Source organism: Asterias rubens, chromosome 10 (genome assembly GCF_902459465.1).
Source record: "Asterias rubens chromosome 10, eAstRub1.3, whole genome shotgun sequence".
In the NCBI taxonomy this organism is placed as follows: Eukaryota; Metazoa; Echinodermata; class Asteroidea; order Forcipulatida; family Asteriidae; genus Asterias; species Asterias rubens.
In genome coordinates this window covers 2,685,569-2,703,544 of record NC_047071.1, presented here as the reverse complement: position 1 = coordinate 2,703,544, position 17,976 = coordinate 2,685,569, and the positions used below count along the sequence as shown (strand labels likewise).

The 17,976-nt window shown below is 38.2% G+C and overlaps 1 protein-coding gene across 2 annotated transcripts in view; it reads right to left on the bottom strand.

Annotated features, from left to right (window-relative positions):
- Window positions 1-17,976, bottom strand: part of LOC117295484 (scavenger receptor cysteine-rich type 1 protein M130-like) — a 60,907-nt gene that overhangs the window by 9,295 nt on the left and 33,636 nt on the right. For both annotated transcript variants that reach the window (XM_033778161.1, XM_033778162.1), the window contains 8 exons: window positions 14,048-14,182; window positions 13,393-13,480; window positions 7,387-7,563; window positions 3,377-3,676; window positions 2,707-2,926; window positions 1,946-2,070; window positions 1,205-1,454; window positions 371-545 (listed from right to left, as the gene is read on the bottom strand). In XM_033778161.1, coding sequence (XP_033634052.1) covers window positions 371-545; window positions 1,205-1,454; window positions 1,946-2,070; window positions 2,707-2,926; window positions 3,377-3,676; window positions 7,387-7,563; window positions 13,393-13,480; window positions 14,048-14,182 — 1,470 coding nt within the window. The remainder of the gene's footprint in view (window positions 1-370; window positions 546-1,204; window positions 1,455-1,945; window positions 2,071-2,706; window positions 2,927-3,376; window positions 3,677-7,386; window positions 7,564-13,392; window positions 13,481-14,047; window positions 14,183-17,976) is intronic.

Genomic DNA, 17,976 nt, shown 5'->3' with positions numbered 1-17,976 from the left:
CTATTAACAGAGTCCTTCCAAAGATTTGCATGTTATGGCTAAGCGGTCTAAGAATCAGCCATGACACTTGTGTTCTTGGGCAACACCCATAACTATAACTGCTTCTCACCAAACTACATAAAACACACATCAAACCATAGGTATCTTTTGAAATATATATCATTAAAAAAAAAAAAAAATAAATAAAAAATAAAAAAATTGACTGACGTTTCAACCCCAGCATGGCCAGTGTAAGACATCAAGCCAATACAATCCTAGATCCTTTTAGTTGGTAAGCAGTTTGCAACAGGTTATTCTACTCTCTCTTTTGCATTTAACAAAAATTTAAAAACCATTGTTGATAATGATTGTATCTCTAGGATCAACTGACCTCAATCCGTCCAGCAAACACGTTATTTCCTCCCACAAGTCTAATATCTGACGGTCCTTTCTTGACGTACATGTTACTGTCACACACAGCTACACACTTCCCTAGCTGAAGATACAGCGGTGAAGCACAACTTGTACACTCAGTGGCACTGCCGCTACAGTCCTCACAATCAGGGCTGGAAGGGGGAAAGATTGATAACATTGGGTTTGAACAATGAATAATTTTACAAGAACTGAACTACCGATGTATCGTTGATCATGCAAATCTTCTGACCATCACACAAATAAACATTATTTATTTGTATACTATTTTATGAGCCCCTCGGAGATTTACAAAGAAACATTTTTACAAAGGGGATCAGGTTGTTCAGTGGTTTCTTTCCATGCCTTCCACCTCGGTCGACCCCAGTTCGAATCCAACATTAAGATCAGGGCCCAATTTCATAGAGCTGCTAAGCACAACAATTTGCTTCTAAGCATGAAATTTCTTCCTTGATAACAACAAAATTACCAACCAAATTTCCACATGATTTTCAGGATAAGCAAACAACAGCTGAATACCAGTAATAAGCAATATGCAACAAATGGAAATTTGGTTGGTAATCCTGAAGAAATTTCAGGCTAAGCAAATCTTTGTGCTTAGCAGCTCTATGAAATTGGGCCCTGAGCCTTTCATGTGGATTGTGGTTTCAGTCCCTACCTAATTGCGTGGATTTCCCCATTGGAGTTTTCCTCCCATTTCTACAACTGAACATTTCTTCTGGGTTACCATTCATCCTAATATTCCAGCTAATTGTGCTGTTGGGTATGTTATACTTAACAACAAAAAACCTACCCGCAAGCCTGGCAGTTGCCAGCAACATCACCATAGTAACCATCGGGGCACTTGTCAACACACTCTTTCTCCCGGGTGAGAAATTGCCCCTCTGGGCAGCCAGTGCACTCGTCCGCTGACCTAGCACAGGTCATGCAGTTTGCGGAACACTTGCCGCAAATTTTGTCATCGGCGGCAATGAAAAATCCTGCAGAGCAATCTTCTTGACGGATACAGATGTTTGAGGTGATCGGACCAGAGCAAACCACACCTGTTGTTAAAAAGCAATTAAATACAGTTAAAACTAAAGAATAAATATCAGTAACAATACCAAAAATGGGATTACATGCATTGCATGGTGAGGTATCACTTTATATTTGGTTTGCGATAACTGTGTGTATCTACTTGCCAGGTAGATTATGTTCTTTTTAGAACATGTCTTGCTTTAGTCTACTGCAGTGGAGTAGGTTTTCAGAATTCGTGAGACTTCTCTGCTACTGCAGATTTTATGAATTTGGGAGCAGTAGAAAAGCAAACTCACTTGAATCTATCAAGAAACTGCTGAAAACAAACTTGTTTCATCAACAGTGATTTTCTTTTTATACTTTCCGCCATGTTTGTTTTTGTTTTCTGATCTGTGTTGATCTGTGCTTCGCATCCTCTGGAAAAGCCACTCTTATACTGCCAGCTTATAATAATTTTAATATTTTCTTCTCAAATACCAAATTGTATGGTTAAATCAAGTTGCACTGATCACCTTACCTGCGTCTTCATCATGCTGACAGTTATTGATTCCAATGCCGGCATGTTCGCAGGCAAGGAGAGATGTTTCATCACCGTTACACATCACATTATCCAAGACTATCAAACCGGTGCCCTCGCCAAAACTGTGATGAAGGAGAGAGTCAGAAACAACAAAAGAATTAGTTCACTGACAAGTTCAAATGACCTGGACCAACTAATCCACAAATCATAAAAAAACTTACTTCATGAGAAGCACTGCAGCTGTTGATGGTATAAAATATAATAAGGTTTGGAAATGTTTTCACCCCAAACATTTGAATCTGAGAAGCGATTCTTCCACTTCTGAGAGTTGGTGTCCATTCGTGAGTGCTGCGGCCAGAGATGCGGTTGGTACCTGGTCACTTTGCTATCAGAACGTTGTGAAAATACTGGGACGCTTTCAACAATACACGCTTGCACAATGCGCAATGCACCTACATGTAGACCAATGATCCCAAACCCATAATCTATGATCCTGTCCGCCATTTTGGGGGGCAATTGGGAGTAAAAATGTGCACAAAGGAACTGACTCTCATAAAAGGCAAAAATTTAAGGAAATGGTGATATGGTAGGTGTGTCTCGTGATGTGCAAGCAAGGGGCCTATATCACTGGCTGTCTAAGTTTGCAGAAAATTCTGTTCTGTTCACCTGTATAATACCTGCCCTCATAAGCAGTTAACTACACATGGTATGATTTTTTTATACAGCCAAAATGTACGACTCCTGCAATGGAAACTTACCCTGCATGTTCAACAGCCCTCAGAGCTTTCCCCAATCCCAGCTCAGCACAAACCACATCGGCATCATCAAGCCCCCACTGGTCGTCGCAAACAGTCCCCCAGTTGTCCTGGTCATACCGCACCTCAACGCGTCCCTCTAGGGATGACGATCCACCTACTAGGCGGAACTTGTCAGTCAGGACCAGGGTGTAACCGTCGCATTCAGGAACGCAAGTGTGACCTGAAGACAAAGTTCACAAATTCCACATTTTAATTTACGAAAAACAGTTTCAAATACAGGAAGTTCCAGGTTCGAGTCCAAAATCTGGAGTCAATGAATTTCATTTTTTTTGCGGTTGTGATATTACAATACTCATCAAAATAAATATCACAATAACTAACTTGAATTCAAATTCAGAATGGCATTTACATGATTTCATGAAAAGACGCTTTATATTTTCTTTAAGCTTTATGGAAAAGAAAAAGAAAAAAAAAATTAAATCAGTGGCCTCAGACCTGCAGTCCAGTTTAAGTTTTCCCAATGCTGGATGGCAGTACGCCCATAAATCCCACATGTGCATAAACACTCCAGTATAGCAGACCTCCAGAGTTGCTATTGAAATATGATAGTTCAATATGGTTTCAGTCTTGACAATTATTTGTCCATAAACTTAAGGAATTATTTTCATACCTTCTAAAGTTAATGTTTCAATACAGCTGGTGCAGTTACCCGGAGCGAAGGCGCATGTTGCACAGTTGTCATCACAATGGACGCACGTCTCCGTGGCACTGTCAGGGTGGTACCCACTCTTGCATTCGTCCACACAGTCATTACCGTCGAGTAGGGTACCGGCTTTACATCTGGTACACTGGTACCCCGGCTCGTTTACACACTGAAGACAGTCTTTCCTGCAGAGTACACACTGGCCCGTCAAAGAGTCAGGGTAGAAACCTTGCGGGCATGTCGTTACACATTCACGGATTCCCGGACCTTTAAGAGAAAAGGCAAACAGCGCATTTACAGGTTTGGTAAGGTTGAAAAAAATCATTAATTAACAGGTTTGGGTACTTTTTTTAATGACACAAAACACAAACATCCACAGATTGACACTAACTGACACGGTTTAAAGATAATGATAGTAGAAAGCTTCCCTTAAAATGTTACCTGCTGAGGTGCTGTAGTTTTTGAGGAATGAGTAAAACAATGTAAAACAAATTTATGTGACTCTCCTGAAAACATTGTTTTTTAATTTTTTTTTTATGATGTCCTTTTATTACTTTCATGATTTCTGAGAAGTCACATGCCCGCCGTCCAAAATTGCAGACGACTTTGCGGGAAAAAATTCCCACTCTGGCCACTGAACCCTGCAGCTTGGCAACAACGGCTGAACACCTTTGTTACCATAATCCTTTTTTACACAACAGCAATTTTGAAGCCGTTGCGAAACTTTACACATTGCATTGAACACGAACAGCCAACAACAATTGGGCTGTCCAAAAGGCCACTTGTGAAACTCTCAAGCATTGCTGACTTTTGTCAGAGGTCGACTGCTCCAATGAAAATCTCCCGCTCATGGAAGTTTTGACTAAAAGGACATGCATGAAATCATTGATTATAACACTGCTTGTACAGTGTATACTCCTACTAATTGGTCAATTTGTTGTATGGTAGGCTTCTGTTGTTACGCCACACACAAGTAGGCAAATGTATTATCGAAAGGCTCGCACATAACTGATCCATGAAAAGCTTTGCTTACCATGGCTCTAATCATCTAAAGTGTCCACGGATTAACTACCACTTTCATTTTTGGGATTTAGTTTGAGGTCTCAATAGTGAGATTACAGTAGGATGGCTCAAGAAAGGCCCCTTAATGAGCCATAGTCTCTCTTTTGTCACAAGGGTTTTGTTATACATGTAGGATCTTGAGGCATTGCATGGTGATCAATGTATCTGGCTTGCAGACACCATGTGTATATCTACTTGCTCTGTTGAGAACTTGTCCTGCTGTATATTCTACTACCACGATGCAGAGTTTTAATGTTCAGAATTGAAAAGTTCCGACAGATTTGTGGCAGCCCAGAAAGGAAATTCCTAAATTGACAGTGTACATTCCAGCGGATTTTCAGACTCTCTACCTCACCACAAAAATATTAACTTGAGGTTTGGAACCAAAGCAGGCCATAATGTATTCCTCCCCTTTGATGACACTTTCAAAACCTTACAAGAAAGTTTTGGGAATGTGAGTTTTTTTTCTACAACAACACAAATCTTAAAAAATTCTAATAAATCACAGCCCTGCCCAGGCTCAGAATTTCTTCTTTAAGATGGCAAGTCCATCTTCATTTTGCAAAGGACACTTCCATTGGAAAATCTGAAAGTCTGTTAAGCAGGGTCGTTTCGTGGAATTCCAGGCTCGCCTGCCGCTGCTGACAACAAGGGCAGTGAACATCTGATAAGGATTCTGTCTGCAGTGCACACATGCTTCTTCCATATGAAGCATGTCAATGCTACCTTAGAGCAAGAGTCCAATCTCTATGCTGCTACAAAACTGCCTTCTGTATGGACAAATGTATACCTCCAAGATCTAGTCCACATGTGGTGTGGCATACCCCATGTGCACACAAGCTGACCAAAAGACCACAACACCATGGGAAGTCACTGACCAGGGGTCAGTAAACCCCATACTAAAGCCCCTCCAGCCAGGAAGTGTCCTTTGTTTGTCAACAAATAAAGTTTGTTGACTGTCTGGCCTTGGTGGTTATCACATGTAAGGTAATGGATTGGGATTAGCCAGCAGAAAATGTGGTTGTGCTATAACCATTGTATAACCATGGAGGTAACCACAGAGCTGTAAACTAGGTCAGTGCACCATGGTTGAAGCTTTGAAGGTAAAGACAAGACAATATGTTTACAAAAGAGCCACAAAGCCTGGACTACTTACACTACAGCTATTGCTCCATGACTACAGGCACCACCAAAATTGTGCTTTAATGGAGATTGTACTGTCTAAATTTTATCAATTTTTAAGAAGATGAAATGAGGCACGTACATCTAAAAACTTGTAAAGCTTTTACTTGTATAAATCTTGGATTTATGTGGCAAAAAGAGTAAACTTTCCTATAAAATCAGCTGCTTAAGCACAAAAAGTAGCAAAGCACAAAACATTTCTGCTTAGCAGAATAGAGTTATCAGTCTAAATCCTGTCTCACATGCACAATCTGTAACTGGTATTCTGCTTATTTTTGCTTAGCATTAACCTGCTAAGCAATATTTTCGGCTTAAGCAACTCCCTGAAAATGGGGCCCAGTGCACTACTTGCCTGATAAAAAGGCCCAAGAATGTACACGGTCACACTTATTGTAAACAAAGGTCACATGAATTATACATCCATGGCTTATGTTTAATGACCCCCCTCCATGATGAATACCTCCTCTTGGCCAGCCTCATGCTGTTTCTATATGTGATTATATCTGGTTAGGTTTTCACAATGGGATTGATGCCAATGGCGGGAAGGAGAGTATACTGTACTTTATGCGCTTGTAATGTGTTTAATGATGTATTAAATCCCATCAAATGAATCAATATCCGATTCGAAGGCATCCAGAACATTACGAGTAAAACTGCCAAATTTATAGTTTAAATTGTTCCTAATGTGCTCAAAATATTAACTTCTGTACAGCGCCTCGTGACCCTTTGGGGGAGGGGGGGGGGTGGCGGCAATAAGGGCCCTATATAAAAGCTTGAAAGTTTATTGGGATCATACACAAATATCTAAATGTGAACTATCTCATTCTAAGGCCACATAAAAAAAAAATTGTTGACCGTCCCCGCCCGACCGTTTCGAAACCCCGCCGACCCCATTTTTATTTTATTTTTTAATCATAAAAAACAACCTCTTCAGCTGATATTTTTTTCAAAATGTACAGGTTTGAAAAGATGTTTAAAAAAGGTTTTTATTCATATTGGCGAAGCAAGAACAATTCTTCAAATATATACTTGGGCTACACTGTGCTTAGTTGTTTGAAAAAGAAAATGTCAGAAAATGTCATCTGGGAGTTAAATTTGTTGGACCAAAACTATTGAAAACATCAAAAACACACAAACCCTCTGTTTTATAGTGATTGTGATGATTTCTTTATTCTTGATTTTATATTTGGCATGTCAACAAAACACCCTCCCTCCCCCATCTGCAAAAAAAAAGGACGATCAACAATTTTTTTTTATGTGGCCTAAAGTTTGGGATGCTGGAAACTCAAGGCACACATTGTAAGATGACCAGTGGCATAACCCCCACCCCATAATCCACTCAGTACAAAGCCCTTGCACCCCCCCTCCAAAAAAAAACAAGAACAAAAAACCAAAACAGCACAAGTAAATATCTTCAATAGCCCGCTTAAATTATTCCTACTACGATTGATTGATTATTATTGTTTACACTTGGATTTACCTCTGGCGGTCAAATAAAAGAACATTTGTTCAAATAAATCTGACAATTAATAATAATGCTGGCACCCAACATCTGAAAGAGTTCTACAAAAAACCACATCCTGTAGTGTCTTTATGATTTGGGGTTTCCGGTTAGTCAAACCTTCCGCCAAATCAAAGCCGTTTTTTTTTTTATGCCGGGAAACCAGTTCCCAAGAAGAAATTAGCCCCGATTATGTATGGGTCTTCAGGACTTGTGCATGATAAACTCTTACCTGAGCATCTGATGGCCACATCTTTGAAGTGGTGACAGTTGTTGACACCCCAGTCATTTCGATGACAGTCCTCCAGGTTTGACTCCGTTCCTCGGCAGACGACATTGTCCAGCCATATGACGCCTTCACCCGGTCCGATCATCGAGGACCCCAGTCCCAATATAGAGTCGGCACGACCTGGAAAACGATCAAATTAAATAGAAAAACTCGTTAGCTTAATTATATTAACGAGTGATCCATTTCCATGTGGCCTTCAAGAAATATAAACAGGGTGTTGCCTCGCCACTTATAGACTGTTGTTCCAGTGGTGTTGTCTCGTTTTGAATTTTGGTCAATAAAGTTAATAATTTCTTGAATTTTTTTGGGGTTTTACTTTTTTCTTCTTGACAGATTGTCTTGTTTTGATATATGGAAATAAACAAACATACAAACAGACACGTAAAAAAAAAAGTGTGCAGCATTTTCCATATAAACTATAGTCAGGATGAGGCATTTTGTCATAATTTATTCTCATATTAAGGCGCTTTACAACATTCTTATCCCTGTTCATTAAAACTATCTATTCTTAAATTCAAGGTACAGGTTTAATCCAAAACATCACTGTCTCAGCCCACCAAGGTTCCCATTTATACACCTGTGTAAAGAGAAGCAATTATGGTGTCAAGACCGGGAAATCGAACCCAAATGAAATCGATGCATAAAGATGGCCATATGACACACTTTGTAAGAGTGAGCTTGAACTTGTCTCAGTGAAGATTTCATTCAATGGAGAACTACTAAGCAGGATGACCCAAATCTGTTTACCTTGTGGTGTCAAACGACCCAGACCTACATCTACCGTTACAATAGACATTGTCCTTGGACACAATTTTTGCAAAATGAAATGGCAACATGTGTCTTTATATAATAGGGATAGTTGTTATTTGTTGTTCTTCCATAACTCGTAAACTGCCCCCCCCCCCCCAAAAAAAAAAACGGTATGGAAAATAAGAGTAACTTTAAATATGAATAGTAAACTTGCGGGTACAACCGTGTGTAAAAGCTCTTTTGAGAGAGTGTCGGCTCTGAAATGTTTATACATGGTTGTACCCGCAAGTTTACTATTCATATATTTATAGTTACTCTTAACAAAAAGTGTCATTTTTTAATTATGTTTGTTATAATTCAACAGGCATACTGTATGGTCCTCTGAGGAAAACAAAACAGAACACTTTTATCAAGTTCAAGTGCCGACTTACATCTACAGATGTGTGGACTCTTATCGGCTTTTTTAAGGCTATGTAATCACAATTTTTCAGATTTTTTCCCAATGGCAAAATCATCAGACTAAAGTGTAGGCCTATATGTTTGTAATAATTCTACAGGCACACTGTTTGGTCCTGGGGAGGGGGGGGGGGGGGAGAACAAAAAGTAGGACACTTTCATCAAGTTCAATGGCTGGACTTGGTTACACATGGTGCAGACTTTTATAGACTTTTTTCAAGGCTTTATATAATCACAATTTTTTGAAGTTTTCCCCAAAGGCAAGTTCATCAGAAATCATACTGAAGTAGGAAGGATACCATGCCTGATTCGGGTAATTATTTACACTTTTGGAATGAAACTTTAGAAAATCCCGACCGGTAAATGTCGCCCTCTTATGGCCCAGACAAACGCTTCCTCAAACATGGCCTTTCAGACTTGGTGTTATGACAAGAATAAGTGTACAAAGGCAAAGTTTATTTAATGCACCAGTTTCTTTTCTACATCCTGAAACATGAGAATGAAAGTTGTCATTTGACATCCAGGCGGATTTCCCACGCCATATAGCACGTGTGGGTTTGTGCATTTTACATCACTCTCAGACAATCCTGGTAGTAATATTTTCTATCGGAGTTCTCCCCAGTATTTTTTTAAAATGTGGTACATTCTTGGCCCAAATTTGAAACAAGGTCTCTAGAACGTTTTCAACTTTGTGTCTATCTTGGTTTTAAAAGCCCTGTGCAGCCTGGAGCATTCTATAATGGTTATCTCTTAGTAATTGTTTTGAAGTGATTATTGGTTGTAATGTGTGCATATTGGCATGCAATTCACTGAGGGTATGGGCTTGATACACTAGCTTGCGCATGGCCAAACCTTGGCTATATACAGAAATACAACAGTTGTATCATCAACAAATCTACACAACAAATAATATTGGAAGCACGTCCAAGTGTACACCCGATACTGTTTGCCCTCAGTGGTCAATACTAACTGCCATAAGTTGCGGGCAGTATATGCAAAATACTTCCTGAATTTTGCTACACCCACACATTCTACACACAACATTTTTAAACACAGGTCTACAAAATATTCATATTTTCCACTACTATTAAAGGCTGGGTATACTTTTGATAATTGTCAAAGACCAGTATGTACATAAAATAACAAGCCTGTGAAAAGTTTGTCTCAATTGGTCATCGCAGTTGCAAGAAAATAATTAAAGGAAAAAAACCACCCTTTTTGCACAAATTTGTGTGCTTTCAGATGCATAATAAAAGGCTTCAGCTGAAGTCTTTTATTATTTGAGTGAGACATAACCTCTTTCTCAAAAACTACTTTACTTCAGAGGGAGCTGTTTCTCACACTAGTGTTCTATACTATCAACAGCTCTCTATTGCTCGTTTTGGGTAAGTAAATTATTTTCAGTAGTTACCAATAGTGTCCAGTGCCTTTAAATGTCTGTGTGCATAGAAACACAACTAGCATTAGAATATGGATGTGTTTCCGCATCCCCACCTGTTACTGTTCACAATCACGTTCACAGAGTCTACCAGTGGAAAGTACATCGTGACCTTCCCTCATTGTCAAGAGGTGTCGTTGCCCTCACCAAAGTTTATCCGATCAAAGAAAGACCATTGATAATTGGCAATGCAGTCTGCATGTTTTCGATTGACACACTGAGTAAACTATTCATTAAAAAATACAAAAAATCACATTGTGCGTGTCTGAAGTGGCACAATATACATTTTTTTCTTTAAAAAAATACCCCACTTCCATTGTGGTTACAACTGATATAAAAAATAACAAATTTAAATACACAACATTGGTAGATTGAACAAAAAATATGTTCACAGATTTGTACACACTAGGGATCGTATAAAACAATGATATGTGCTTTAAAGCCATTGGACCCTTTCGGTAAACAGTATTGTCCAAGGCCCACACTTCGTGTATCACAACTTATATATAAAATAACAAACCTGTAAAAATTTGGGCTTAATCGGTCATCGGAGTCGGGAGAAAATAACAGGAAAACCCACCCTTGCATCCGCCTGTTCGCCGTTTCATGACATGTGTTTAAAACAAATCTGTATTTCTCGTTAACGAGAATTGATATTGTTTTACTGTTTTCTCAAAAAGTAAAGCATTTCATGGAATAATATTTCAAGAGAAGTATTTCACCAGTACCTTCTGTAAACCCTGTAAGTTATTTGTAAATCTGTGAACTTTTTTTCTTTTCTTTCTGTACCGAAAGGGTCCAATGGCTTTAAAGGGTATGTACTTTTTCCTAACAAAAAACACAATGTCCACAGATTTACATTAAACTTTACATTAAACAGTTTGAAGATTATGATAGTAGAAAGCTTCCCTTGAAATTTTACTTACTGAGGTGCTGTAGTTTTTGAGAAATGAGTAAAAGTAGTAATTTTCGTCTCAGTTTTAGCATGTCCATGTAAAAACGTATTAACCAGTTATGCTATGGTTTTGGTATAATATCATAACTGGTTAAGGGGATTTTACATGCTAAAATCATGTTGTGACTTGTTTTTTGTATAAAAGATGCAATGTCAGATTTTTGGCCGATTTGACCCCAAAATTTTGATTTAAAATTCAATAGGTATTTTGATGGGGGTCGAGAAAGCAACAAGCTTTCATTTGAGCCATTGCTCAAAAAGACCGCCAATTATTAGTAGCAGTGAAATAAAGTGCTCAAAATTAGTTTTTGTCGGGATCCCGACAATATCACGTGACCAATTCTTATGTGTTTTATAAGAAATGTTTTAAATTTATGTCATGGTTCCTGACCATTAAAAGTAAAAGTTTAAAATCTATTTTGTAATGTTAGGGGCCAAAAATCTGACATAGCATCTTTAAATCGTTGTCGTAGACAGTGACAGGTTCGTGTTCAGGCCATTTTTAATAATGTATTTTTGATTGCAATTCTGCAGTCTAGTTTTCCATTACGACCAAACGGTACTTTGGCATTGTTCCAGCACCCATTAAATACATTTCCTTTAATGAGTTTCATCCTCTGCAATTGCATGATGCAATCATAGAAAGGTGGCCAGCAACGCGACATAAAAAAAAAAAAAACATGGAAAAAACTCCAATAAAAAAAATTCCCGCCAGAAACATGTTTCTCCATAAACCCTTTCCGATTGTACACAAAAGAGGTACCGCTTGATTGTGTTGCGGTCGATTAATTCAATGCAATAAAACCTTGTACGATAAAAAAGCACCCTTGGACATCTTGAACAATGTGTACCCATGTATAACACGATGTGCTCAGTCCACAAAGGCTGAGACACTAAATGAAAAAAAAAAAAAAAATAGCCAGACAGAGCGACCCAGGGTTCAAGAACAGGTGGAAAACTTTTTTCCTTTTTTGGGCACAGAGAAAGTTAAAGGTTTCTTTTATGTTAAATCATACTTCATTAAACCAATTTGAATATCATCGGGGATAAAGAATATTATTTTGTATAACCTATACGCAGGTATGTGTAAAAGTAGAGCATACTCAGTACTTTTCCCAATTCTGTGAAAATAAATTCACAGATTGATATGCCTGAGGATTATTTGTTCACAGGACTCTGGAAAGTACTGAGTATACAGTCCTTTTACACACATTGGGGTAAGGGTAAACACAAAATAATAGTTTGCTTTATGCATTGTCATGCTATTAAAGCATTTCCCCCCCCCCCAGTTTTTGGTATTCAGAAAATATGAGGTTTGTCTTAAGTTTTACTTTGTGTAAAGTTGACATGAACGTCATATCTTTTTGAGATATGTTGTTTGTTGTTTGAGACAAATACTTGAATCTGATCTTAAAAAATGTACTGCGAGGCCCACAAGTGCAAAATGTTTCCTGCACCATTTCACCATTAGGTATGTTTTTTTTTTAATAATTAGAGTCGTCTAACAGAAGACGATCAGAGCATCCTGATCGAAACGTTGAGTTGTCAAACACTTCTCAAAAGAGACTTTATGCATGTCGCTACCGCAAACCTCACCTAATTATACTTCCACCATGCAAAGTTTCAAATCCTACATAACTAGAGTCCTCTCATTTCCAAGAAACCTTCACAAGTAAGCTTAGATAGTTTCACAAATTTAATTCTACCTCTATAGTTTTAGGTAGAGTCTTGATCAGCCAGGAAAGCCATCAAAGCCTTCTAAATTAAAACCTCATGACCAAGCAGTCCATAATGATTATAAAGATGACCAGGCACTAACAATTATAAGGACTTCAAAGCAGTCCATAACAATAATTCAAGACTTCAGTCTCTCAGGCACTACTTTAATGTCACTGACTAAGAGAAAGGAATAACATATGTCCGATAATCCCCTAGTGCGTGAGTCAATGGGAGTAACTAAAAATAGTCAGTACATGATGCAATCTTCAATATTTTTAGACCAAGATAATGCATGATGCAATCACGAACACCCACCAGTTAAAATGAGACGCTATTAAATTACTTATAATTCTCATCAAAGTATCTACAGTATTTGTTAATGCCCACACTTCTGAAATTTGCATGTGACATTCCTACACTGCTTGATATCCTGGTACCATGCAAAGTAAATGCTCTTCATGAAGTTGGCAAATATTTTTTGTTATTTATTTTTGTTTTCTTAAGTAGGTCATATATTGATCACCACTTGTGCTTCATAAACAAACACCTCCAGCAAATAAACAAACAAGTAAACAAACAAACAAACAAACACACACCCCCAAAAAAACAAACAGACTTGAGGAAATCTTACCCAGATTGAGTTGCCCGCATGCCACATTCGCAGCATTCAGCGACCAGCGATCACTGCAGACTGATCCCCATTGGCCCTCATGAAATACCTGTTCAGGGAATAGTCACACAAATCCACATTAAAACTTACTATTCAAGTTACTTAGGCCGTGTTCAAAACAGCGACTTCGGCTACAGCTACAGCTAGATCAACGCATCTGTCAGTGTTGAAGAATAGGCAGACGCGCATGATCTAGCCGTATCTGTAGCCAAAGTCGTTGTTTCGGACATAGCTAAATAAGACCAACCAAAACCCAGTTTCATGGCTCTGCTTACCGCAGAATTCTGTGCTTACAATCAGCACTCTCCGCTTGCAGGGGATTGCCAAATTTCTGCGCTAGCTACTTGTAGGTGAATGCATAGTAACATAGAAAAGAGGTTGTGGTTATGGGAAGAACTGGTGGTTGAGAACTCCCTGTTCTTTCCAGAACCAACACTACTCAACAGCGATTAACACATAGTGCTATGGCAAACTTCCCGTGATACATGTAACTGAAAAGAGGTGTCATTTTTTCCTTCCACAAATTGTCATTCCAGTCAACAATTTATTCCATAAACTGAAGGCACATCAAATGAGCAGGCTGTCCCTATAATGAACATAGATCGGTCAGACTCACCTCAAGTCGGCCTTCTATTTGGTCCTGTCCACCAACCAATCGTAACTCCTCACTGTTCGGCAGAAGGCTCTGGTCCATAAGCATTATCAGCATAGAGTCAGGGCAGATGTCCAGACACTGACCATTGTAAAAGAGCTGTAAGTAAAAAAAATAAAAATGTTGCAGGATGTTTGAATTGATAGTTAGTTTTATTATTATTATATATGTCTGGTAATGAGACCAAGGATGCCTCAAAATTGAACTTAATCACTATAGCTTGTAATCCTACAATCAAGGGTGATTGCTATGTGAACCGGAAAAACCAGGGTTAACCCCTACTCTTCCACGACCAAGCCTCAAACACCAGACCTACAACTTAATGTCCCATCTACCCATCAGGTAGCATAAAAAACCAACAACATAGCAGCTCTTATAAACCCAAGGGAAATCTTTGCAAAATAGTGCCTAATGTATTTTACCAGATACCACACACGACAAGCACATTACAAAATTGCTCATGATAAGATCTAAGTTATCTTGTAAGATCAAGTTTATCTTGTGTGAACTTCTACATATATGTCACTAGACCTAACAACAACAGCATCATTGTCCCATCTGAGCGAAAAAAGCAATTATAGTTGAGTGTCTTCTTTCACGGCAGAGATCCCGCATGACGTGCAAGACTGGGATTAGATACACCCGCACCTTCAAGACGAGATCACCAACAACTCATCCATGACAAAATAAAAATAAAAAACAGACAGTTTTCTAGCACTTGGATGCAACATCAGGGACTTGCTAGGCTAGGGACTCTACACCCATAATTCTTATCCAGCATTGTCGGGTCTTATTAATGCACTATCCTGGGCCAAAATTCAAAGAGCTGCTTTAAATGTAGAAAATATTGCTCACCAATTTTGTGCTTAGTAAATATTAGCGGGATACTAATCAGCAATGGTGCATGTGACGTGGTATTTTGGCTAATAAGCATAATTTTGCTGTGCTTTTATAGCTTCGTATGTGCTTTTCTTAGCAGCTCTATGAAATCAGCAGCCGATTTCACGAAACGCTAGGATCAATCCTAACTCTAGTTAGGACGAGTAACCCGTCCTAACTTAGGATGGGTTCAATGCTTCCTACGTATTTGGATACGGAACTGAACCCGTCCTAAGTCCTAAGATTAATCCTAAGTTAGGAAGAGTTTGGTGAAATCGACGGCTGGCCCCGTTTGTTTGTTTAGATGATCTTCCCATCAAGGAAACTTGGCTATTCATAACAGGGCCCAATTTCATAGAGCTGCTTAAGCACAAAAAGATCATGCTTAGTAAAATCAGATTACTGGCCAAGACTCCACTCAATTGTTATGCTAAGCAAACAACAGCTAAATACCAGTCACAAGTAATGTATATGACATGAAATTTTGGCCAGTAACATGTGTAAAATAAGCGAGCTATTTTCGTGCTTAAGCAAATTTTTTGCTTAAGCAGCTCTATGAAATTGGCCCCAGGTATGTTTGGCCCTTGAAAAGTAGAAGGACAATTTTACTGGGAACAAGGGCTGGCCTACATGCACACACCACATAAGTTTGTATAGGCTTTCAAGTTAATTATTATTAATTTCCTTGAAAAAAAAGTTACTATTATTTAAGATTCTTGTACTATTACTAATTATTGCTTTTACCAATTGCAAATTCACTACTTGAAATAAAGTTGAAGGCATAATGAACACAATTAATCCCGTAAATAAGAAACATCCACAATTCACATGCCTGCTGTGATTGATGGCGGTGTGGTTAGACTGCAAGGCTTCCAATGACACAAAGTTAATGTGATTAAACCCCGAGCTAACCACAAGTCAGAACCCAACATAAAGTACATGTAATGTAGTCTAAAGACTGAACCATACAATGATATATTCAGTCCATTCACTTATTATTAAAAGCCTGAGATAAAATAACATTTTGATTAAAGATTCTGGCTTTTTGCCAGCTTTTCCCCAAGACACAAACCACGGATTTTAAACCTAAACTTTCCCAGGTTCATATTTTTGGTGGTTGATCGCAAAAAAACATGAACACTTGCTCATTTGAGTTGTGGGGTTGAACCAAGACTTGACTAGAGTGGGATTCAAAACAACGACCCCCCGGATTAACGTCCTGGCGCTCTACCAACTGAGCTATCTAGCCCTATGTTGGCGGTGCCCCTATTTTGTCAATATCTTTGTTTAGGGATGCCACTTGCTATTTTGTCAGCTCTACCAATCATGTATAATACCTTAAAGCTTCTAAGCTAATGTAAAACAAATCCACAAGAAAGGAATGTCTTTTGCGTAAACTGTAAACAACGGATTATTGTTCTAAACTCTAACATCAAGAAACAGAGTGTGGCAGTTTGCCAACTCTACTTCTACCTCCCACCCATGGGGCCTCTGCTATACATGTATATACTTGGACCGTAATAGATACTAGAAAAACACAAAACTGCAGGACTGAGTTCGAGGGCTAGATCTTCTTCGATCAAAATGCTTCCTGTGCTGATTTCAAAACCAGGGACAATTTGTTGTAAACACATTTTGGAAATAATACAGAAATAGATTATTTGTCCCAAAATCAAAATTGTGCACGTTTGACTTTAAATTTGTTAACCCTTTCAGTGCCAATGTCGTACATGTACGATCTATTTTATGTATCGGAAAGTGTCATTAGCCTTCTTGTACAATCTTGTTTATGTACTCAAAAAGTGATATGTATCCTAAATGTACAACCCAAAATATGTTATCACAAGAGGGCATTTTCACTATAAAAAAAAACACTTAAAAATTGACAATTGACTTTGGGATGTGCCAAGGCAACACAAACCAACAAGATAGATTTTGTTTGGTGAGAATTGTTTTAGTACAGAATTTTGAAACCGCCCAAAAAGCTGGGCATTTTAGGTTTATAAAAGGCAAAAAGAAAGCGGGCATCGAAAGAGTTAAGATTCTGACATGGCGCTTTAGGCAGACCCTTTAAGATCCTGTACTCCTCTCAGCAAGATTGTTAATTACTTCATTCTTAAGGAGTTCAGAGACCGTAAGTCACTTAATGCCCGAGTCAATAAATGCTGAGCACGAAGCTACTTAAAGAAAAAGCAGGTCATCACGTTAATCCTCAAGTCAAGATTGTTTTTCTTTAGAAATGCTAAATACCAATCCAAACACACCTCGCTCAAAGACCCATTAAAGGTTTTTCAAACGTGTACTTGATAAATTGTCGTTCTCAAAATGAAATTGCCCATTTGATTCATCCTACAGAGGTGAGAAATGTTTTTTTGAAAAATGGGTAGGACCACCCCCCCTCCCCCGCCGAACAAAAAAATTCTGAAAAGGATGTAATCTTTAGGTTTGTTGTGTCATTCAATTTCAAAAATTTCCTTGCATTTCTGCAAAGTATTTTGTTTAGCCTAAAAATTTTCAATTTAAAATTTAACAGTGTCTTTTTATTCTAAAAGTTAAGTGTCCATTATTATTATTATTATTAGATGGAGGTTCTTCAAATAATTTTGTTTAGCCTAAAAAACTCTCATTTTAAAATAGAACAGTGTCAAGAAATTCTAAACGTTTACAAAATGTTGACCAAAGGCATTAAACTTTTCATGCATACTTTAATGAAATAAATATAATATACATAAATATTTCTAATCTTCCCCCACAGTAATATGATTTGAATTATTTGTCTTTTTTTAACAGTTGACAAGCTAGACCACAGGAGTTTAAAAATAACAAACAGGCGAGAGACATTCTAATTATGCATAATGCGGGGGCGTATGTACGTGCCATGGTTTGGGAACATGTGTTTCAACCAGTTGTTTGTTTTGAAAATATTTACAGTTGTTGTTGTTTGATGTATGCAAAATTGTCAGTTTTTTTTAAAAGGTAGGGCAAAGTTGTCTGACCTGTTTTTTGCATGTGTC